Genomic DNA, 24,914 nt, shown 5'->3' with positions numbered 1-24,914 from the left:
ATGGAAAATGCTGATTTATAGCAGGAAATAAGAAGTTAGGTTCCTTCCTCGTTGCTTCACTCTTAAGTTCTTGTCTTGAACCAAGAAGTATTTAATTTTTTTTAAGATAACGGTAATCTATCTTTTATTATTTTGGGCAAAGGAAGGAAAAAAAAAAACCTCCATGCTGTGCCAAATGGAAATAAAACAGGAGGCACACTAATCTGCTGAGATCTCTTTGAAGTTTCTGGAGATAGCTTTAGTGATTTTAAAAAGGCAAACTGAAAATACATTTTGTTTTCAAAACCATGAGTAGATTTCAAATACAGATACCTCGTTTGTATGTGACAGGAGTACTTCCCCATTGGTACTCAGTATGCAGCCTGTTCTAATACTGGTATTGTTTTTGTAAACTTGATGTTCACACATTAATTACTTTGTTACAGTTGTAATAAGATTCAGTAGAAGCTACTTTCTTCAAGGAAAGAATACTCTTTTAAGAAACATACATAGGCAAACCTTTAAGTCTTACCAAACAAAGATGGTTTAGCCATGAGAGTTTAAATGCAAAGCCAAAGAGTTTAACTCATTCCATCCTAGCTTTAGTCATGCTTCCAAGTTTCATTTGAAAAAATAGCACACGTAAAACTTTCTAAGACAATTTGAAACAACAAGCACTGTTAAATCAGATTTACTTCCAGCAAATGTTTCTTCATGAATAGAAGGTGTTACCATTTCCCAGTTACCCATTAGCCAAAAGAGAGCTTTTTAGTGTTTTTCTTTTTTTTTTTTTGGTGGGGGTTTTTGGTTTGGTTTTCGTAAAGAACCTTGGCTAAGTATTTCATTTGTTCTAAGATTTTCTTTCTAGTTTGCTCTTTGCATTGATCCTCAAATATTACTGTGATAGAGGATTTAACTTGTGTAATGCTTTCCTTCAAAACTTGTAATTTTCTTTCATGCAAAAAAACCCTGCCCCTAGATTTATCAACAGATTACAATGAATGTCTGAGTTGTGCCCTAGTTTAGACTAGCACCCTCCAACAACTGTAGTGTTCTTTGTTTCAATTCAATGTTTCCTCACAAACAGAGTATTTTAAAAACTACAAGAAGTGTTTATTGGCTCTACTTGAAAAGCAGACGTTTTCCACAGTTGTGGTAGGCAGTCCTCAGTAATTACACATATATGACAAAGCAAGTGGAAGAGAATTAAAGAGGTCACTGTCAACTGAAATCTGATGGTTACAAATGTGCTGAGGAATTGTAGTTAACTGTAGATAATCAAGAATTTGAAAGCTCAATTCAATCCAAAAATTACTGAAGAGATGAATGGATGCACAACTTTAACAAAAGACTTAAAAGAAGTGCTTGAAAAGCAATTCCATTACTCCACCAAAACCATGAATTAGAATGACCCAATGCTATAGAATAATTACAGTATTACTGTTCAAGTTTTAAGAATATTACCACTGTGAGAGCTGCTTGCAGTTATTCAATATTAAGGAGACGGAGACACCAAAAGATTTTTGTTGTATAGTATTTGTGTAGTTTACGATAGAAATAAATGTTGATAATTCTGATTACTCATCTGTTATTAAACAGAAATACATCACACACATACAAAAGTGTTATTTTTATTTTTCTTATTCACTTTTTCAGACAGATCTGATGATGTTATTTGTCTCAAAAGGAATGCATCCAAAGGATGTAATTAAAATCTGTGCAAAAGCCATACAAATTATGGTACTTTATACAGCAGTAAAACCAAACGTTCTGTGTGTAGGCAGTCCAGTTAGTTCCTCCCCTTTTTCCTCTTCATAGCTTTCCATTCACCCTCCTGTGTAGCAAGGCTACCAAGAAGCTCTTTCACTTTTCTCTTTCTGGCTGAATCTCTGTAAAGGAAGCAATTAATATGTTAAATATTTCAGAAAGATTATACTAGGGAAGATAAATAAATACATTTAGACTTTACATATTCATCGGTAAGAAGCCCCACAAATCTTAGATGTCACCAAACACTTTAATTAAGAGCTTTCTGCACGTTCTTATGTAGAGAAATTAAACTGCAAAGTTGAAATTTAAAATGATCTCTAATGAAAATATTTGTTTTCCCCAAACTGTCCATTTTTATTTCAAGTTTAATATTGTTTATCATCACGGTCAGTGTCCCCACACAGCAAAGAAATGAACACACAGAATAACAACTCATAAACTACTGTTGAAGCAAAGGCTATTTTACCTCTCCATGATTTCTGAAAGTTGCATTCTAGCCAGAAACTGGTTGTCTTTCCGGATCTCACGAACAGCTCCTTTAAATTCACGTTTATGTTTGTGAATTAATCGCTTTCTTTCTTGCTCCTTTTTGCTGCCTCCCTGCTTTCTTCCAAACTCTAAACTGAAATGAAAATATATATGTGAACACAGAACACTATGTCATCAACTTGCAAATTAAGGAGCTGAACATACCAGAAAAAGGGTCCCCAGTCAACTGCCTACCATCATCATGCAGATTATAAGCAGATAACATTTTCCAGAAAACAGATACACTCCAATACCTCATAGTAGCCTGCATTTTGTTAAACAGATTGAAAAAGCTGGAGTAGAAAATAAAAGATACCTGGAGAGATACGGAATCTCCCAATATATTTACATTTTTGCAAACTTTCTCTACAGATGAACTCTAAAAAAAGGGCCTGATCAGTTACAAGGGAATAAATGTGCATGGCAGAGGAAAAGCCGTCTCCTTAAATTATTAGAGCAAGTAAGACAAGTTTCTGCCCTTGTAGATAATAAACAGGCCTAGATGAGTCAGCAGTCAATATAAGTCAGACTTCCTGAATCAGAACACAGATCTACCATCTACAGAAGGAACCAGTGCTATTTAAATTTAATTTCAAAAGAGAATATAAGAATGTACATGATCATTTTAAGCTCTATAAAAAGAGAGAAAGAAATCTTCATGTTTTTTTGTGATTGCTATTGTTGAAAGGCAGAAAACTGCTTGGGTGGGAGGAAAAGGGAATGGTGCAGTCTGGTATATTTATAAGAATGCTTAATGTGACGCATTATCTGCTGTGATCCGTGAGACGGAGTACTGGAGTAGTCTGCCTGGTCTTTTGCATCAGTGAAAAAATCCCACAACATTTCACCATTCATCTTTACTTTTATATATATCAGTATGATTTTTATGAACTATTGTCCTTGAGACTGAAGTGCTTTGCAAAGTATACAGTAATGTACTGTGTATTAACAGCCTCTTTTCAACTTGAGATTTATTAATTTATAACTGATAAGATGGGCAGATTTGGTTCCCAGTGCTGTTTATTCCCTCGTAAGGTAATCCCTACAGTGTTTCTTAGAATCCCTCCTTCCCTTTTCCTTCCTTACTATCTAAGTAGCTGGTCCTTTGCAGCTTGTGCATAAAATGCAACAGAGAAACAAAGTTGCCTGTTTTATGTCCTGCTTTCCAAATCTTTTTAGCCTTAGCCTCTGAATGCTTAGATTCACTTTTTCTTCTGCATTAAGCTTGCTTTACTTACACTTTCACAATCTTAGGCGTATACTGTTTCAATGGCACTGGTTTCTTTTTCTCACATATCAGTGGAGTATAGTGCTTTGTTTTGTTTTCCAGCTCTTTCAGAGCACCATGATACCATTCCTGAAAATGCAAATCAAATTACAACTTCAAAAGCGTATCAGAGACACCATAATTCACAAACTATTGTAAATTAAATCAACAGTAATCTTCTCTCCATATGATGTTCTTCTGAGAGAAAACATTGCTATTCATTAGGATACTGACAACATTGAAATGCTGTAAGCTCTCCAGGCTGGACAATTTCTTAAACTCTTCATGAATTCCACTAAGATGGAAACATGGGCAATCAGAAAGGTCTACAGATAATTTCACCTAACAGATGAAGAAGCAAGACTAAAGCTAGGTCAATTCGAGAGCCAGCCTTTCAGAGTCATTTTAAGTAGAACTGCTAATTTTATTTACTTTGATGGCAAAAACCAGGCTATTTTGCATCATCAACATTACAAAACTTTGTTCTCTATATTCATAATGCCTCTTTGAGGAGAGGCCAATTTTGCTATATGCAAAGACAGATTAAAAATAAATATATTTGAATTTAATTGCTAGGTAGATAAACTGACTTCTTTTAAGTGAGGTAGCAGACCAGGTATATGTATGTTAGTTACAATCTCATCAGCTTGGTTTGCTATGACCGAATACGCATACAGGTACTGCTTTCCTCAATTAGAAGGGCAAGATAAGATAGACAATGAAAAATACCTTCTAAACATTCTCCATCCTTCCTTGTTTTCTCCATAAAAACACCACTATGATATCTGAAGATCACTCATAGCAAATACCTGACCCTTGAAACATCTCACAGATTATTCTACCTTTTTTTTTTTTTTTTTTCAAGAACAGAACAGATGAAGATCACAGAATTTATTAACAAGACAACCGTATCAATTATTTCACACTGGAGGAACACATACCTGCATTTGTTCAGGATATTCACTCACTGACACACGCTGTGTCAGGAGTACTCTTATTGGATGCATTATTTCATAGAACGATGGTAAAGACTCATATAGAACTGCACATCTTTTAATAAGATCAAAACACAAGGCTAGACACGACAACCTGTTAATGTAGAAAATAATGTAACAATTTCACTTACAAAAGCTGTACTGCATTGTCAAATAAAATGTATTAAACTAATTAAATTTGGGTGAATTAGCAGTGTCTATTATTAAGACTGTCTGACACAAGCAGTTACAAGTCTGTTCATGGTTGTTAATTCAGACTAAAATTTCACTCTTTTTATGCAAGCAAATACCCAAGATATCCATTAGCAACAACTGCTTATGTTGGTGCACAAAGGACAAAACAGTATTGTCTTTCCTGCTTGAATAACAGGTTTTTACACTGGTTCTATTACCGTCACACTTCTTCAGGACAGAATTATGTTTTTTTGTTTTTTGTTTTTTAAACTTCATCACAAAACACTCATCCCTGAGATGTTATGGTATGACAGACAAGGTGAAAAATGCGGTCCAACGTGTTTAATGTTTAATTTTGTTCTTTCGTAGCTGTAGTGTTTGATTACTTCTGTGACTCTTCTAGCCCTTGTAGGTAAATACAGTATTTACTTCTGAAAAGCATGACAGTTCAAAGTATTGAGCACATCCTCTATATCTGCATTATCCCATCAGTCCACAGCTGTCCTGAAAAGGAATGGAGGAGCTGAACGCTCCAGCAAGTGCTCCACGTAACATTCTGATAGAAGATTGATAATTTCACGTGTTACAGAGTAGTAAGACAAAAACAAAGCAGAACAGCTCGCTACTCTTACCCTTACATACCTGATATGATTAATTTCTGTTTTGCTCAATTCCTTTAATCTAGTCACAACACTCAATGGCAGGTTTTGCTTCTTCCAGCTTTCCAGATCCTTCTTATCACACACCAGAAGCAGTTCTAAATTTTTCCCCACTGGTGTGAATGGATGGACTACAGTATAGCCTAAGAAACAAGAACAATGATCAACAAATCAGTACTCATTATTACTTCTTTAGAAGTTTTTAATCACATAGCCTTAAAAAAAAAAAAAAGGAAAAAAACACACCCCAAACTTTATCAGTATTAGGGTTCTCTGAAACAATGGACTACAGGCACAATCATAATCACGTACAAAGAGAAAGTAAGTATCTGCCCCGTGGGGAACAAGATGCACAGTTAAAACTGCAAGCAAGGATGAAGTAATGGACATGCTTCAGAGGAAAGGGCAATGAACAGGACTTTCCCTTGGAGCTGTGCCTAGAAGGCTAATTGACCAGAAAGTGGGCTAGCAGCACAGTGAGCAGGAACAGGGGAAGCTCATGGTTATTGTACATCACTGAACCCCTCCAGGAGGGGCCCTCAGATGCATACTGTAAAGTCCTCTCCAACTACACTTAAGTAGGTTTAAAACAAGAAGAGGAAACAGAATACGTACTGGGGCAGGGCAAGTCGAAAAGACTTCAGAATTACTATGCTAAATTTCACAGCTAAGATAGAAAATAATTTGCAGTCCCCATGCTGGATCTTTCTTTTTTTTCTTCTTTATTCTCTAAGTTCTGCAAGCTTATAATGGAACTCATTTCAAAATTGTTTATTATTCCCTTTACTTGTGAGTGGATAGCAGCTCTAAATAAGAGTTCCATTAGCCGAGGCTATCAACAATGATGATAGCAATTCCTTCCTACTCTCTTTCCCTCCAGCTTTTCTACTAAGAAAAAAAAAAAGCCTAAACCAGATCAGAAAGTGTATTTCAGTCTTTCATGAAGTTGCATTCTCTATCATTTCATGTGAAAAGTTAATGGATTAAGCTCATAAAATGAAAACAATATAAGTTCTACTTGCTGATGTTACTGAATGTCAAAATGGAACCTCAAGAAATTTTTTGGTGTGACAACATATAAATATTCCAGAGAACAGGATGTCAGCTTGCTTTAAAATATTCTCTGCTGACAGCAAAATCATCACATTTATTAGCAACAGTTCCCCTAAGGATAGTTAAAAACACAATGGGATATCTGGTAACTTCAAAACATCAACACTAAGTGAAACATTTTCAGAAAGAGAATGCTGTGCCTTTAGTATATCCTTTATTGAGCTCCTCTTCCCTACTAACAGAAAACAACACCATGAAAATTTAACTAATGCGACTACATTAGCAGAAATACAAAGGAAATTAAAAAATGGTTAAAACTTAAATAATCAATTACCACTAAATTTTGCAAAAAGCTGTATTTTAACGGCATCTAAAAACTTTGTTGATCATAGGTTCCTACAAGAGTACACAAAGGAGCGAATAGTTTAAGTGCAGTGTAACCCATCTACTTTGTAGCCTCTTCCCACCTCATTCTAAGAGCTCAGCTGTTGGTGTTCTGAGAATCCAGTGCTTTAGCTCTGATGCAACCCAGCTGTGTAACCTTGGCTCACACTTCAGAGAAAATTGCTATGCTGTGAGAAGGAGCTGGGTGAGTCTGGAGTTACAGCCATACAGGCTAATAAAGGTGATAATGTAGTACTAAGTTTGTTGAGAAAGGGATCACTGGTAGCTCAAGAACTCAAAAGAAGAAAAGAATGCCAGCACAGGAAGGCATGAAAATCTTGCAGGAGAAAAAAAGGGAAATGGAAGACAACGACTCAGTAATGTTGAAGATATACTGAAACAATAGAAGATGAACCTTCCTCACCTGACTAATGACTACCCAGAGAACAAAGACTTCAGGTGTTTCATCAGCTGTGATGAACACAGTAATAATTACCCTGTAAGTTCATTAAATCCCAGATGTCTTCTCTAAATATTTGCCAATAAATAATTGAAATTTTTCATTTGAGAATACCCTTCCTGCAGTCTCCTCATGCTCAAAGGCACTCTAAGTGACCAGACAGAGACACTAGCACATGAATTAGCAATGCGCTCTGACAAAGCTCTTCTAGGTGAATTTTTGCCACTAAACACTTCAACAAGAAGCTTCATAGCTGGAACAATTTTAAAGCTAGAAACAAGTCCACGCAGGAGAAAAAAAAAAGTCACAAAAAGACAAAGACTGGAAGACTGGCAATTGAAAATCACTTGCTAGCACATGGATCCCACTGAAAAGACAGTTTTATTATTCTTGTTGTCTGCACAAGCTGCTAAGTTTACACAGTTATGTTACAGCACAGGTTAATCTGTTTGTGGGGATGGCTGCCTTCTGTTAAACTACAACAAATCCCTGTCCCATAAACAGAAAGGAAAAATAACAATTTTGTGATGTACTTCTCTTGGTGAAATGGCTATTAGCTGATGAGGAAGAGTGTCTGCAGCACTAACTGCTTCCTTACTGTGAAGAACAGGGTACTCATTGTAATCCTATAGGAACTGAATTTTAGACTGCAGTCCTATAATGTAATCTATTTAGAATAATACTGCAAAAGTACTGCACTGTGAGCAATGTTACTTTATAGCCTTTAATACTGTTGTTTCTTTCCTTCTCGCCAACATTAGGGGATCAAAGCTATGGAAAGCTAGCCTAGCAGATGGTTTTGCTCTTTTGTTCAAAACACAAGATTCATTGTGAAATAATTAATTAATTAGTGAAATTTTAAAGAAAAACACTAATATAAAAATGCATTACCCATTTATTCTAACAAACTCACCCTGGGCCTGCTTTTTGGGTAGAGATATGTGAAGTACTCCAAGAAGAAAATTGATGAGTTCTGGTACAAATCTTTTGGAGAGAGATACATATTCCAGGAGCAAAGAGCATATAAACAAACCTTTAATAACATCTTGCAATGTTGTGATGCGACACTATAAAAAGCAAAAAAGAAAGCACATAACTAGTAAATGTCTGCCCAACACAAATGCAGCATCCCTCCAAAAGCATAAATATTCAGGAACTCATACACATTTTACAATCTGTAAAATGGTGCCCTTTGGATTTAAATGAAAAACATATTGCGTTCCCTTAGCTCTTACTAAGGAGTATAAGCAGAATTGATTAGAAAGATAAGGTTTAGCCACTAGAAGGTGCTCAATCACCAGTAAGTTCTTACTGCTCGTTTGCTCTGCCATCTGAACTGTGTGTAAATTTTAGTCCTACTTTTTGCCTCCAATACCCCATATTCATTTTCATAAGTGAAACAAAGAAACATCAGGCTCAAAGCAACTTGGATCAGCAACAGGAACAGAACAACTAGCTCAGAACTTTCAAAGCATATACAAAAGATACTTGGATAGTAAAATAAGTACCTCTTAACTACATTGCAATACACTGTACTAGGTGAAGTTTTAACGAAAACACACAGTGCTGCTTCTTAAATAAAAATCTCTCTTAGATTGGAATAATTGCAATAGATGAAAGAGAAATCACTAACAAATGATTTTGTACTTTATTCAGTCTGTTGCATTGGTTTCACACAGTTTGTCATATAAGAAATTCTTGCATGACAGCTCAAAAAATTATGAGATCAAATTTTGAGTTGGGCTGTACTCTGAGGGTTTCTTCTCTTCTTTTTTTTTTTTCTGCCATTTACTATCTGTGACCGCACCAAACATAGAACATCCTTTTCAGTGCAGTTCCAATATATACACATTAATTATAACACGTAGTTGGAGTGCTAGGAAGAAACAAGGAAGTGAAGTTGTATACTGAGGTACAACATCATAGACATACCTTAGTAAGCAGCTGACTCATGTATATAAAAGCAGGAGTTACAACTGGATGCCAGAAGTCAGATGTTGGAAACAGCAGAGATGTAATTTTCAAATAAATAAGCTGATAGTGAATAAAACATAGTACAGAGGCAAAATGTATTAAGACAATTCCAAGGATCTTGATTTTACACATACGTAACTGTGATGGATGAGTAGCTGTCATGTAGTGGTCTAAAAATACTAAGGCAAACATCATTCAGAAATTGGATATGATATCTACAACCTATTTACTGAGATGACTGCTTATGGTACCTGAGAAAATAGAATATCCACTGTATGTCTAACTGTATGTTCTAAGAGTGATAGATGAAACATAATAAGAAGCTAAAAACTCTCTGCAATAGTTTTCATGCAAAATTCAAAACATCCTGAATAAAGACTCTTCAAAAAGAACTCCATATAAATATTGTCCAAGCTATAAGAACCAAGTCTCCCAGTCAAACTCCTCAATCCATTTTCTTTTAATACTCTAAATATCCCATTAGGCAACATTGTTTCCTCAAGCTGGAAGACAAAAAAACCAAGTAGTTCTCTTTGGATTACTGACTTATGGTTGCTCTTTGAAAACATTCTACTACATAAACAAATATTCATTTTCTATATGTTCCATGTGAATTCTCTAACAGCCATTTACCTACACGTTGTAAATAGAGTCTGTTCAGATTTAGCATGGCTACAGAAATTCTGAAGTATTACTAGAATCATAGAATCGCTAAGGTTGGAAAAGACCCACAGGATCATCCAGTCCAACCATTCGCCCTTCATCAGTGGTTCTCGCTAAACCATGTCCCTTAACACAACATCCAAACGCTCTTTAAACACCACCAGGGTCAGTGACTCCACCACCTCTCTGGGCAGCCCATTCCAGTGCCTGACCACCCTTTCAGAGAAGTAGTATTTCCTAACGTCCAGCCTGAATCTTCCCTGACTACTAATCATAGAATACAGGACAGTAAGTTCAGTCCTTTCACTTTGAGTCATTAATTTAGGAGTACTAAATTACAGTACTAAAAATGGTTGTACTTTTAAGTCCACTGTTATTTCCTCAATATTTTTGTGAAACTAAGAGATATTGCGCCTCTGTGGAGCACTTTTAAAATATTTGCACTTAATGTAATTGAAGAAATCAGGACATAACTGACAGCATCACTATCCACTGAAATTTCATCAGGAAAACCAGTAATGTTCTACTATGTAAACTGGAGAGGCAATTTTAAGATCTGTCCCCTTGATAATATATCAGAATCACACTTCTACCCTGTAGAATGTTTTTTTATCTGCAGATTTGATAAATATAAAAAGTCATAGATGCTAATAACACATTATATAATTTGAAATGCCAACTTGAATTCCCCATCATCATGCATTTACTAGCACTTCTGTACTAATGGAAAGAGCAAGAGTTTGCTTAGCAGCAGGTATTCATTACCGTGCCTAAACCTGGAAATGTTGCACGGCCTTTGACTTCAATTACTTCTTCCATCTCATGTGCAGCGTCTCGAAGGACAAACTTAATATTGCCACTGGCTGCTTCAGGAAACATCTGGCAAAGATTGTACAATGGCCTATTAAGAAGAAATGTAAGTCATGATCAAGTTACACCAGTGACGTTAACTAAAAACCTGATTTTTAAGCATCTGCAGGGCGGTTTCTTGTGTTCCATCCATAACAAAAACAAATTCCCTGAAATAAGTTATTTTTTAGAGGAACAGCCACCACGACCCCGCACAGATTATTACTGTTAATACTTTTGGGTTACAGAGATGTACTTTTCATTGGGCAATCTGAGATGATCTCTGATTTGGAGGTTTCTAAATCTTATTGATTAAAAAGTAATTAAAAACTTTAAGATACACTCCTAAATAATCCAATATGATTAAAACACATCTTTCTACATCACCTAACTCTTCATCTTACTGCACAAAGATATGTTGGTCCATACCGGGCAAGTCATCACTCAAAATATTCCCATGCAATGTCAAGGAACGTGTAAGGCAGTAATGTGGTTGGCAAAGTTGTTACTTAAAATACAAAAAAAGCCCCCACAGAGTTAGGCCAGCTCCTGGCCTGTGGTTACTGCCTACAGGGAGGTGCAGTCAAACGTCTGCATCTGCTTTTCAGTATTTTCATTTAAAACGTTAGCAGTGATATCAATAAATCCCAGCTCTATAAAACAATCAAAATGTGTTTACACGTTTTTACAAAGCCCCGGCATGTGTGATTATCAACAGCTCTTGCTGATGAATGCAACAGAGTAATGCATGCTAAACCTGCACATAACAGACTATTAAAAACTATTTCCTTTTGTTTTCACTCTACGTTTCTTCTTTCAAGGTACATACAAATAATTCACTACAAGAAAGTTGTCTAGCTCACAAAGTCAGGATAGGAATAACAGACTAATTTCGGTTGTAAGGGGCCTCTGGAGGTGACCTGGTGCAATTCCCTGCTCAAAGCATGGCTAACTTCAAAGCTGAATCAGCTCGCTTGCAGCTTTGTTCAATTTTGTGAATCTTCCACAGCTTCTCTGGGAAACCTATTCTAGGGTTCAACACAATCGCTGTGAAGAATTTTTCCTTAGAAGTAATTGCAATTTCCTTTGTTGCAACTTGCATCCATTGACCCTCATCCTTTCCATGTAACAGTGAGACAAATTTGGCTCTCTTGACACAATAAATACCCATTATATGTTTGAAGACAACTATTTCAAATTGGCAATTTCCTGAAAAAATGTTTCTTCAGAACTTTTATATGGGCTTACTATAACATCCTAATTCTGTTTTCACCTACTTCTTAATGAGAGTGAATTCACAGAATGGAAACTCATGTGAAAAAAAAAACTGTACAGGCAACAGCACACTGTCACTGCAAACCTTAAAGCCCTTAATCTGCTGCACGAGTAACTCCATACAGAAGTTTTCATGCACAGCTGGCATATTATTTACCTACTATCCATGAAAAGCAGTTACAGATAAAAAATTATGTTCTCATGTTTTGGAAATGTCTCAGTACAATTAATAGCCCAGACAATACACGAAACGGATTTAAAACACTAAGTTGCCTAAAATCCTGACAGAGCTACATATTGAATACTTCGCCCTAGGTAGCTTTTCTCTTCAGAAAGGAGCAAAAGTCAACACGATCTATTACTTACAGGATGAGTTTGTCAATTGTTTTGAGCTCTGGTAAATCCAGAGTTGCTAACTCTCCAATATATTCCAGAATGAAGCCAAACAGTTTCTGCAAGAAGCACCGTATGTTAAAAACCATTAATTTTCTTTCATCTCATGTATTTTTCAGAACAGCACAAAAGAACAGTGATAAAAATGGTAGAAAAGAAACAAGCAGTACATGGATTCTACTGTTACAAGAACACGTATATGTTATGCTGCTTCCTGAATCCACAGGAAGACTTAAGCAGAGATTCAAAGTTCATTTCAAACCTTAAAATACAAGATAAAATAATACATGAAAACATACTTCCAACTTTGTTTTGTTTCCCACTGCAAGACTTGGGTGATTGCATTTCTGAATCCTCTCCAGTATAGTAAGCTGTTGCTCTACTGTTCTTCCAGCCAATAAAGATTTAAATTTCTCATAGGACTCAGGAACTGTAAGGTAAAAACAAAAAATTGCCAAACCTCTAACTTCAGTTATTTGTTTCAAGTGACCATCTAACAGATTTCCAATTTTTCTTTCAGAAAAAAAGATAACACATAGCTTCTAAATAGTAACCTTGTAATAGTAGCCTATCAATATGTACGTAACATAGCATACATGAGCATATGTCAGAAAATAAGATAAATGCTTTTCAACAAATGAGATGCAATTTATCCTGTATTTGTTGAGCATAACTATGTGCACAAACATGCAACACATCAGAAGTAAACTTATGCATTCACTCAACCATAAATTTACCATAATACAGTTAGCTCTATGTTTCATTTACATCTGATTAGCTTTTGTATGAAGGATATTAAATAAAGTAGGAAACTTGCCCCTAATGGAAAATAATTTTACCCCCCCAAAAAGTAGCACTCTCAGTCTTCTGCATAAGTTAATGTGCAAGATAACATCCTAATCTGTTCAGTTTTTGAGTTATTTTAATGTGATCACTTTCTGGTTAAGACAAATCCTGAATGCAATTTAAAAGGCTTTGGGTAATGTATGCTATTTCCTTTTGATGGGAAAAAAGCAAGCACTAGGGGAAGTTGTTTGAAAGGTCGTTCGATCTTGTAACAGTTAATTTTGTTAGAGAAACCTATACTAGGACAATAGCTAGTTGCATTAAACACTCAATATTAATGGTTGCTTTGTATACTATTTGGAACATGCTTCCTCCTTCCTCCTAGGCACAAGTCCCAAAGGAGTCAAACTTCGACTGTTTCAAAATACTGTGATGTTGTATCACAGGGATTACACCTCACAATGCTGCCTCTCTAAGCCTCTGACAAAAACGTCAGCCCAAACACGACAGAAGGAAAGCTCTCCTCGTTTGTAGATAATAGAATACTATTCTAACTTCCCTCATGCAAAACAGTAGTATTTTAGATTGGATGCACTTGTGGCCTTCAGAAACAAGTACAGATCTTTCTGTTTTCATCCTCACTATGTCTCTGTCAATTCTAAGGCTGATAGAAGCAGAAGTAAATGTTCTGAGGTGAAACAGATCCAGTTTCCACTGCTCACAGCATGATCAGTGCTAATCACTAAGAACAGCAGATACTGCCTGCTCTTGGAACAGTAGGAAATAATTATGAGGCAAAACTTCATAGATTAGCAGGAATATATAAGATACTGTAGGACAGAGAGAAAGAGAGGTTATAAAACCTTAAAAGACAACAGGGATCTCTGCATCGGTCTTTTGCTTACCCGCAAATGTATATGGAAGCTCTGATTTGGCAGCTTCCATTTTTGGATCCAGTTCCTCCACATTCTGTGATTCATTTTCATTTGCCTTGTGTTTCTTTTGTTCTTTATTTCCTGCAGCTTCTTCTTCACTCTCAAGGTCAGACTCGAGATCCGAGTGGTTATCTGATGCAACATCCTCCTCATCTTCAGTAGCAGATTCTTCCTCACCTTCTTCATTCTCATTATCTTCCTTCTCACCTTCCTCTTCTTCCTGTTCCTCTTCCTCTTCTTTGTCCTCCTCCTCTTCTTTGTCCTCCTCCTCCTCCACATTTTCAATGTTCATTTTTCCATCCTGCCAGTAGAGAAAACAAGCCAGTTAAAACACCAATGAAGTGACAGCAATTTACCAGAATCACCATGGAAATGTATCATTAAAGGCTATTGTGACCAAGCAGTGAATGGCAGCTGTGCCAGTCAAGAAGGAATTTTAAGAAGAGAGAATGTATATAGATATATGAATAGAAGTGTATTTCTAAGGAGCTGTAAGAAATGGGAAGAATAGGATGCAGTATGTAACGACTACAGTAATATCAGTGGGAAAGTAAGGAATACTTACATAAAATTTTAACATCACTTACAGAAGCATTCTTGGTTAAAGACATTTTAACTACTTCTATGTATTAAAATAGTGTATCATATAAATGATTGTTCCCATCTTGATTAAGAAAATCAACAATTTAAATTCACATTCACAATTTGCATTTTCTGCTGAGAGGATCACTTCCCTTGCTACTTCCATATAAGAAGACGAGAGGATCAGTATGCACACACATGCATCACACAGTCAGGGTGACTCATTACATCAGCTTTAAGGTTTTACTCATTCTGCCACCTTAATCAAAGCTGCTTCATACGGTGTATAGTGCAAATTAAAAAAAAATAATAAAAAGACAACAAATGGAAGAGCTATGGTCCTCTCTGCCCTCTAGTTAAGTAAGAGCATAGAAGGCTACTGTATTAGTAGGACTATAGAGGGAAACAATTATTCTCCTCAGCACTTTTAAAAAACAGATAGAATACAGTATTCAAATACAAGAAAGATATCTACAAACAGCTGCAAGTTCAAGACAAAGTCACCAAGATCTTCAGGGGTCACAGAACCTGTGCTATGAGGAGAGGCTGCGGAACCCACATTTTTTCAACCTGGAACCAAATAACAGCCTTCCAGTGCCTATAAGGGAAGTCACTGAGAAGGCAGTGCGGTGGGAGAAAGAGAAGCAAAAGGTTTCAGTTCAAACAAGAGAGCTTCGGACTGAGAAACTTTTTTACAGTAGGAAAATCAGTGGAATAGGCCGCCTAGATTGTGTAGCCTCTATTCTTGGAGATTTTTCAAGACCAGATGGACAAAGTGCCAAACAACCTGGTGATTCCATGGCTGACCCTGCTTTGAGTACAGATTTGGACTAAAGGTCTCCAGAGGTCACTTCCAAACTGATTTTCCTATTTTCACTTTAGAACCTTGAAATTTCCTCAGGTTTCCTATCTTACCTTGTAAGACAATAAACGTCTGTCGTCTTTATCCAGGATAAAGCCATCAGTTAGATCATCAGCTGACACGTGGCTGGGTTTCTTTTTATTCTCTTGTTCACCTATTCCACGCATTCGACGTAGTCGATCTGCCTGTGTGTTAGGAGAAGTAACATACACAGATGAATCGTGCTTACAAAAGAATGAAAGATCCCTCAAACACTGCATTTAAGAAAATCAAAGAGGAAAAAAAAAGTTAACTGGAACTATTCAAGTAGTAGGTGAAAATTAAAAACAGTGACTTGACAAATGATGAGCTACAACTAACAATACTTTGTTTTTGTTGGGCAGTATGATTTGATAACCTAATACAACTGCATATGTGATAACTGTTATTCGGAAGGCTTTAAACTGGGCTTCCAAATGTGTTAAGTTCTTATTTCATCTGTTTGGTTTACCAGAAAATGCAACTTCTATTGGTGTTTTATGATTCTGCAGTGTTTATCTGTTTCTCCTAAGCATGACAAGTTTACAGAAAACACAATGTTAAGATTTTAACATTACACTGAATTTTAAAATAGACTCAATAGGCAATATGTGAAACAATCATTTTCAGAAGCACTTTCATTTTGGCACCCAGGTAGATCATCCATGAAACAACATGACAAGAATAGAGAAGAAAAAAAATCCTTTCCCTTTTGCTGTAACGTGAAGGTACCACCTCTCCCTACCATCTTAAATTTGTCCCTGATATCTGAAAAGGAAAAGGAGAGGAACATTTCCCAAGTAATTCATTCTTTCTACAGGACTCAGAGCTCCATATAGGAGAAATAGCATGAAACATTTCCCAAGAGAAACCTATTTCTATGTGAAGCAAAGCCATATATGTGCTACTGCTGGAAGATTTACAACACCAGAAGAAAGCATTACACGACTTGGCAGCATATTAGCTCAACTTCTTTGCAGTAAAATATCCCCCCCTTACTGAATTGCATCCAAACTCTAAATAATATAAAACATTTAAAGGCAAGTCAAAGTGATATTCTATTTTTTTATTGAAGAAATACTTAACTCATTTCATAAACCTCACTAAGTCATGTAGTAAGTCCATGTTTTCTTTATTATATTGGATTCCAAACAAAACACAAACAGATTTCCTGCATTTGCCCTGTGACGAACAGCAGTTTAGTACAGCCACCTTCAATCGAAGGTCAAGCAATAAGTATATGTGGTCACTCCCAAAAGACAGATTAGAAAACAATCTAAAACCATAGATGGTGTACCTCTAGCTTCTGGAGTCGCGCCTCCTCCTCTTTTGCCAATTCTTCTTCTGTCTTCATCCTTTCTGAAGGTTTTGCTTTCATCTCGAATCCAAGTTCTCGAACAATCATATCATATTCATCAGGCTAAAGAAATATTTATACAGTTGTTTATTATCTTAGTTTTATTATTCTGCTTTGCATCCACCCTTCTACTAGACATAACAACTGGAAAATAAGACCTTTAAGAAATAAGGCAAAGACTGTCCAGAGAAGGCTGCTTTCAATTCAGTATTAACATATGGAATTGATTGAATGATTGAATAGAAATTTTTCCTGAACTCCCCTCCATTTAAATTACTCACAGCTGAATAACTTACAAACATTATCTTAATGAAAACTGTTTTACTTATTAATTGAAAAACTTCAAAATATTGTTTGTTAATAAAATACTGTTTTCTAAAAAAAAAAAAAAAAAAAAAAAGCCAATAACTTTATAGTTTATAATTCACTTTATAAATACTGTTAGAAATAAACTATGTACTTGTTATTATATTAATTACATAGATATCTACCTCAAAGGAAACAAAAAGGGTTGCTGATGCTCAGCCAATTTAAGCAGCATACATGGGAAAATAGTCACTAGCAGAGGTTACGCTGGGCTTGTCAATACAATCTTCTTGATAGATGCTTAGGTCACCAAACTGCTTCTCTACAATTCAGTTCTGGTAATTATTCTCCTTACATGTCACTAGATAATTTTCTCCTATTTAACATTAATGTTATATTTAGTACACAGTCTGATCCCTGCATCCCTGATAACTCTCAAATGGAGATTTACATGAAGCAAGGGAAGCTAATTTTCCTTTTCAGTAAAGCACAGAGACAGAATTTTTTTCTAGGATATCACATTATTGACATAGTGGAATATTCAGTATATCATGAAGCATCTTAAAATAAACAGCAATATGCCAAAATATGACTTTTTGAATCAGTATCTTCTGTTCATTATTTAAGATCAGTTTTAACATGAGATCAGTTCATTATTTCAGCCTTCTGAAAACGGAATTCTACTGCCAGGTAATAAATATCATATAATACAGAATGTCTACAAGAAAAAAGATATATAGCACAAGACACTGCAGTGCTTATTCTCGAATTAAGAAGTATGAAAAACAACGAAGAGGAATAACAAATTTATTCATAAGCTTAATATCGTCATTCCCTTTTTGTAGGGACAGTACTGAGGTCACAACAGGAAAAAATCTGTCATCGAATAGAATTTGTTTCACCCAAGAAATGTACCAAAGGCATTCAAAGTAAGACAACGTTCTCAACAATTTTTATTCATCAGGCAAAAATATGTCTTAAAAATAACCAACAGTCAATAGTGTCACTAAACATGCAACCTCTCTCATTTCATTCTGCAAAGCAGTCAACTTTGCCTCATACTTCAGTCACTAGGACAGTCAAAACCACAAATTATTAGAATAAAAGAAAGTAATCTAGCCAAACTTTACCTTGGGTTTTTCTGCCTCTTTGTCCTTTCTTTCTGACTTTGGAGGTTTGCGGGCCATAAGGGTTTGGATTTCCTTCCAGTCATTGTCAAGCTTTTCAGTAAGTTCTAAAGCACTTTCTCTCCGACTTTGCCTTTCTTGCTAGAAAAATAAAACACAAATGCAGCAGTTACATCCAGCCAGATAAGACAAAGCACTTATAGCATAAAACAAAAATGATGTCTTCAGCAAATAAATGATTTCAAATACTTAACATTTTAAAGGTATAAACATTCACTGCAGTAGAAGCAATAAAGTTATACTGAATGCCACACGGACTGCATACAGAAAATAAGTTATATGAGTCAAGAAAATGAGAGATTTGAAGATAGAAAAGAATGGTAGATGTTCACTTTATTTCCTAAAGTGTTTACAAGGGCAGATGGACATTCAGGGATCTTAGACTCTTTTCCCAGACAGTTATCTACATCACTTTCTGTGCTACTGCTACTTTATTCTGCAAAGACAAATTGTGATGTCCTCTATATCATGCATTAACTCATTCCTTAGAGCTAAAAACTCACCTTTTCTTGTTTAGATTTGGCTATCAACTCTTCTATGAGTTCCTTCCTAGATTTAGGTTTTTCCTCCTCTTCATCTTCCTGCTCAGTTGACGCTTTTTTACGAAGAAGGCCTCCACCCCCTCCAAAGTGAGCAGCAGTTAACTCAGCTAGAAGAAAAAATCAACCGTGAATTCTTTTCAAACTGATATGTAAGTGCTGAGGCTGCTAGGACAGTATCTCCTAATATTTGAGAATGGGAACAGTTAAAACTATTTCATCAGCCACATACTACTCCCATTCATACCTAAAAAAGATGCTGGACAACTTACACTGACAAACATTTTGTGTGAGATAGGAATATTTTTTCTATATTCCAACTACTATTTATATGTAGAGGTACAAGAAAACCACTCAAGCTTCAGATGTTGCCCAATGTACTTGAAACATAGGTACACGTTAATTCTGAAAAACCCACAGATTAAAGAAACTTGCCAGTTGGGTAGCTCCAACTTAGCTTCTGCTAAATTATGACAGCCAGAGGAGGGCAACAAAGCTGGTGAGGGGTCTGGAGCACAGGCCTTATGAGGAGCTGGGATTGTTCAGTCTAGAGAAGAGGAGGCTCAGGGGAGACCTTACTGCTCTCTATAACTACCTGAAGGGAAGTTGTAGTGAGCTGGGGGTCAGCTTCTTCTCTCGTGTAACTAGTGATAGGACGAGAGGGAATGGCTTCAAGCTGCGTCAGAGAAGGTTCAGGCTGGATGTTAGGAAATACTACTTCTCTGAAAGGGTGGTCAGGCACTGGAATGGGCTGCCCAGAGAGGTGGTGGAGTAACCGAGCCTGGTGGTGTTCAAAGAGCGTTTGGATGTTGTGTTGAGGGACATGGCTTAGCGAGAACCATTGGTGAAGGGCAAATGGTTGGACTGGATGATCCTGTGGGTCTTTTCCAACCTTAGCGATTCTATGATTCTATATATTTAAGTAGTTATCTGGCTTCAACAGCCCAGCCATTTAAATATTCTTCTTCAGCAAAAGAAACAAATGATGCAAATGTACCAACAACAAAACTGACAGTGAGAAAATACAGAGCAGTGAGATATTAGCTGATATGTCCTACCTGACAATGCTCCTCTTTCATCTGTGTCACTATCGCTATCAATAACATCATTCAGTTTTTCAATTTCTGCCAAAGATTGGCCAAAATGAGTTAATTCTTCATCTTCGTTGAGATTATAGATATTTTTCTTTCCATAATTTTGCTAAAAAGAACAACAGAAAAACCCCACAATTAAATAACAAAAATTTTTAGTTCCCAGGCAACAAATTAATAGAGCCAGCAATTTTCACTCTGGTTGAGAAGATTCTTGTTCCAGTCCTTTGCTGTTTTAAGAACACTACCAGGTTAACCTTCTTATTCAAAATACAAGAAGCCTTATATGAGAAAGTATGATGCTTTCATTATTCTTATAGTAATGCAGAAATGAAGTAACTCAGAAAACTTAAGAAAGCTTAAGTTTTATCTGTATACAATTAACAACAATTCTTCATTATTCCATTTCTGGCCTGAAGAAATTGACCATAGCTTACATAAATTACCAGCAGGGTACAATATTACACTGTTCAGCTCTGGAGATTGAGTATGATAGTATGAAAGAATGCTACTACACAAGCAATTCACATTACAGAGTGACAGCATGTTACGGAGTTCCTCTAGTCAGCAAATGTTCTCCAACAGCTGTACTGGATTCTCAAATTGTACTTGCTGGTGGTTGCCATTTTCTAATCCAATTTCCAAATCACAACAAGTCTAGAACAGTCAAAGAAGAACAATAACTCTGCTTAAAAATGGCTTTCTTGCACATCAGAGCTCAAATGTGCTCAAAGAATTTTCTTCTTCAGAAAAACAGCTGTCTTGCAACACCAGGAATTTTTCATGGAAAATTCTGGATTCCCATAAACAGATGCTTTTTCATAGAAGTTCAAAACATACAAACAAAACAAACAAAAAGCATTAGCCTGCAAAACCCTCTGTTAAGGGTAACCCTCCCAACCCAATTTTTCTTTTTAATTCCCATTCTTACACTTTACCTGTCTTTCCAAAGTGAATCGTTTTATCATCTTTTCCTCTGGACTTATTTTGGTGTTATATTCACCAAAACGTTTATCTCTAAATACATTTGTCTTTTCTTTTTCTTTATATTCTTTCAATAACGTTTGTGTTCGCTAGAAAAAAAAAAAAAAAGGAGACCAAGTTCAAAAAATAAACAGAATAAATGTTTTCAAAGCAAAGACAAAAAAAAGCCCCATGGTATCCTGACAACATGGAATCATCCAGTCTGTCATAACACAGAATTAGAAGGGTATGGAAAGCATATGCAATACACAACACAGAGTAATTGAGTACACTTACAAGCTGCCCAGAAGATGACAAAATATGATACACCGTATCTTGTCCTTGTTTTGTCATACATGAAAACTAACCATAATCCAAAGAATTCTGATTTCAGTCTGAGGCTTAGTAGAAAAGAACATATTCAAGAAAGAAAACAAAAGTATCAGCTGTACCCCTTCTGGTCTTGTCATCCAAGACATAAATAAACCCAAGTGAGTACATACAGGCATTCTCTGCTTTAGTGTTGAGCACAGAGAGGTCAGGCATCAGAGCCTTACCCACCTCACTACAACCTCTTTTCAGGTAGCTGTAGAGAAATCATGTCCATCATCAATGTCTACATCACTGAGAACCTCACTGCAAGCTGTTACATTAAAAGTTTTTAGCTTTAACAGAATCTACAGAACTTTTTATTTCTTTCCTGTTTTCTTTACAGGGATAGGTGAGAAAAAAATCCAGTGCTTCGCTCAAGGAAAGGATAAATGCTGGAATGTACATGAAGTAACAGCTTGTCTTGTGCAGTATGGATTTTTAGTCAGGCAGCTAGTGAGCTCAGTAGAGGGAAGGAGAAAAAAAAAGGGGGAGACAATTTTAAAAGGATCAAGGGTGGGAGATTTAATTCTCTGAAGCGGTATGGGCATCATTATCAATGAGTACGTACCACTACTTTGCATCTTAACATTCTTCCACAATGCAACTATTTAACTATTGCACAAAAAGCAATCTAGTCTTCCAAGTCAGCGGTAGTTTTGTATCTACACAGTTCCCACTGCAATGAGAACCTACTCCTCTTTCAGGCTTTCCCTGTTACAGTGATGTTGCACCATCATCAAGAAGTTCAACATCCTGAAGCATCTAAATCTAGATAATGAACACTTATAACCAACCACATGGGCTTCCTGCTGTACTTTGGTCCACAGTAAAAACTATCATTCTCACAGCATGGCAAGGCATTGAGACCAGCGCTATTTGACTGTCCAAGAGGGAGACATTTGGGTGCACCCTTCATCACCACCAGAGCAGCATGAGATGAGCAATCATTTCTGTCACATGGGATGAGACAACCTCTTACCTCACCTGTAGAGGCTCACGGCCTCTCCACCACTTCTGCATCCACAGCTGCCCTCCTCCCTCCCCATTTCTGATGTCCTCTTACCTTCTTGATAGCCTTGGACCGTGACACACCAGGCAGACCCACATCATTCTTGGTCTTCCTTCCCAAGATGTTAAACTTCTGCCTGTTGACCTTCACCTCAAAGGGGTTGCTTTTCACCATGGCTATGGTTGGCTCTGCTGAGCCCTTGGCTTTTGAAGATGTGGAGGCCTTTTTCTTGCGCTTTGCCGCCTTCCCCATTGCTGGCTGCTTGTGTGGGTGAGGAGAGGCTCAGCACACACTCGGCACCCAGTGGCTAGATCTAGAGAAGCCAACAGACCAGCCAAAATGGCGTTGACGAGCAGAGCGTCCCTCAGGCCTGACTGCGGTTCTCCAGGTCGCGCGAGACTTGCCTCAGAAATCCCGCGAGAGCCGGTGGGGTGATCGGCACGGTGTAAACGGAGCAGTGCGGTGACTGCACTCCCGCAACCGGCGTGCCCGAGCTCCACCACGCACCGGCAGGGAGACACTCTCGCGAGGCTTTCGCCCAAATATCGCGATATCCGCCGCAATGGGAGAAGCCGGATGAGGCCGAATGAGGTAACTCACTACGTATCCCGGCGTGCAGAGCGCGACGTGCGCCTGGGAGAGGGCGAGTTGTGTAGCGCGATGCCTTCTGGGAGTTGTAGTTCCAAGGTAGTAGGGCGGGGACAGCGGCGGGGCGGAGCTGGCTGAGGCGGGCGCTCGAGCGATGATCGGGGCGGGCGGGCGCTGCCTGCTCCTTGCCTCCGCCCTCGGGGAGGGGGGAGGCCGGTGCCGGAGCGAGCAGCGGGTGATGGGGAAGAGGCGAGCGCGGCGCTGAGGTCCCGCGGGGCCGGATGAGCGGCGGCTTGGCGTCGCGGCGGTGGCGGGGCTGGAGGAGGGGGCGAAGGAGGCAGCAGGGGCGGCCTCCACTCCGGCTGCCCTGAGGGGAAGGAGCCCCCGACCATGGAAATCGAGAACATCGTGGCCAACACGGTGCTGCTGAAAGCCCGAGAGGGTGAGCGAGAGCGGAGGGGGAGGAGGAGGCGGAGGGCGAGGCGAGGGCTGCGGCGGGACGTCCGGGGAGAGGAAGAGGGGCTGAGGTGAGGGGAAGAGGGGCCGGCGGGGAGAGGAAGTGATGGAGGAGGAGAGAGAGGGTGGGGAAGGAGGGAGGGGGGGGGGGAAGCTGCGGGCGGCGGGGACCCCCGCGGGGTGGGGCGGGAGCCGGCCTCGCACCGCGCTGCCCTCGGGCACCTGCACCGGGCTGCCGGGGCCGAGCGGCGGCCCTGGAACGAACCCTTCCCTGAAACAAACCGTTTCCTCCGCCCTTCGGGCTCCTGCTTGAGAGCAGGGTTTCGCCGGATGTGTTCACACCGTTCATCTGTAGCTCTCGGTTTACTTATCGGTGTGAATGTGCGTAAAAGTGGGCTGGGGCTTCTCTGGAAGAGCCTCATACTTTATCTTGTAGAAGTTCTCCGTGGTGAACGCTGCCTGTGTTTTGCATTAATGTAGCGTTAGGTGTGTTGTTTTCCGTTGGATTAATGCTGACAGGCGCTTCCCCACAGCACCCTGGCTTGAAGGCTTCTCTCTCTGCTAACATTTCTAATAGATACGAGGTTTTATTTAGCACTTGATTGTAGAAAAAGAAAAGTCCCCCAGCATGACTGTACGACTGCCTTCCCACATAAATAGCTGTCCAGTAAATGGCCACTCAAAAGCCTCTCCAGATTACCTCTGTGCTCAGCGTGGAGTCTGTTTTCCAGCAATGAAATGTGCATATTCTTTTTGGATTGGATCCTACTTTTCTTAATTGCATTGCAAAGTCCCATTAGTTCAGTTGAGCTGTTTAAAGTGAGTAAGAACAACAGAATCTTCCCCCTGTATGTTTTGCAAGTTCCTCCAACTCTAAATGGGTTTGGCACTTACGCCATGTGTGTATCCAGTTAAATTTGCCTTAAGCAGCAGGAGAGGAAAATCAACTTTTTGGCTTTGAAGTGGGGTTTAAAAACCAAAACAGCGATCGCAGTTTTGGGCTATTTCCCAACCTTTGCTGAAAAGACCACCTCAGACTCGAGGACATGTTTTGGCTGGTTCCGCCGACTGTACATGTCTGTGGTGGTGCTGCCTGGCTTTGGAGTTTGCATTGAAGGGATCTGAGAAATGAAGGGAAAGTGGAATCTGGCTCCAAGCTTTACTGTGCCCAAAGCCTCACCACAAAGAGCGGAGTGGTAATCTGGAACAGCTTTTAAGTGGCTGCTTAATGTCAGGTTGCCACTTTAGTTAAGGTTTCACTGTGTTTAAAGTAAATTACGGTGGTAGAACTGACCAAACAAGATATTTCAATGAAGCAAATGAAACTCTGACAGCAGCTGAGGTGAGCATCAGTTCTACCTGATGTGAAACTTTTTAAAGTAATGGCAGTGAACTGTTACTCCTGTGTGCCTCCAATTAGCCTCTTGTGTGTAAGTGTTC

The 24,914-nt window shown here is 38.3% G+C and overlaps 2 protein-coding genes across 3 annotated transcripts in view; one reads left to right on the top strand and one right to left on the bottom strand.

The window, feature by feature from the left end:
• Positions 1-1,594: 1,594 nt before the first annotated feature.
• On the bottom strand, positions 1,595-22,933 carry NOP14 (NOP14 nucleolar protein). Its single transcript, XM_420824.8, has 18 exons — positions 22,485-22,933; positions 21,025-21,159; positions 20,054-20,195; positions 18,960-19,105; positions 18,400-18,537; positions 16,904-17,026; positions 15,642-15,773; positions 14,115-14,445; positions 12,723-12,853; positions 12,397-12,482; positions 10,672-10,807; positions 9,202-9,303; positions 8,183-8,336; positions 5,356-5,515; positions 4,486-4,633; positions 3,516-3,634; positions 2,216-2,371; positions 1,595-1,868 (listed from the first exon to the last, which is right to left on the bottom strand). The coding sequence occupies exons 1-18, from the start codon at positions 22,680-22,682 to the stop codon at positions 1,769-1,771; spliced, it is 2,637 nt and encodes an 878-aa protein (XP_420824.2). The 5' UTR covers positions 22,683-22,933; the 3' UTR covers positions 1,595-1,768.
• Positions 22,934-23,233: 300 nt separating this feature from the next.
• Positions 23,234-24,914, top strand: part of GRK4 (G protein-coupled receptor kinase 4) — a 34,499-nt gene continuing 32,818 nt past the window's right edge. For both annotated transcript variants that reach the window (XR_005859136.2, NM_001006459.2), the window contains exon 1: positions 23,234-23,460. Coding sequence is in view for 1 of the 2 variants with exons in the window: in NM_001006459.2 (NP_001006459.1) it covers positions 23,409-23,460 (52 nt within the window). In the remaining variant the exon portion in view is untranslated. The remainder of the gene's footprint in view (positions 23,461-24,914) is intronic.

The sequence above is a fragment of the Gallus gallus genome, chromosome 4 (assembly GCF_016699485.2).
Source record: "Gallus gallus isolate bGalGal1 chromosome 4, bGalGal1.mat.broiler.GRCg7b, whole genome shotgun sequence".
NCBI classification, from domain to species: domain Eukaryota; kingdom Metazoa; phylum Chordata; class Aves; order Galliformes; family Phasianidae; genus Gallus; species Gallus gallus.
This window is presented reverse-complemented; position numbering and strand designations above follow the sequence as displayed.

Bases quoted from the DNA above. Each gene is read 5' to 3' on its own strand.
- NOP14 (XM_420824.8), bottom strand. From the start codon at position 22,682: ATGGGGAAGGCGGCAAAGCGCAAGAAAAAGGCCTCCACATCTTCAAAA. The intron at 20,196-21,024 runs GTAAAGTGTAAG...TGTTCTTTTTAG, and splicing joins GATTCACTTTGGAAAGACAG to CAAAATTATGGAAAGAAAAA. The intron at 19,106-20,053 runs GTAGGACATATC...TTTTTCTTCTAG, and splicing joins TGAAAGAGGAGCATTGTCAG to CTGAGTTAACTGCTGCTCAC.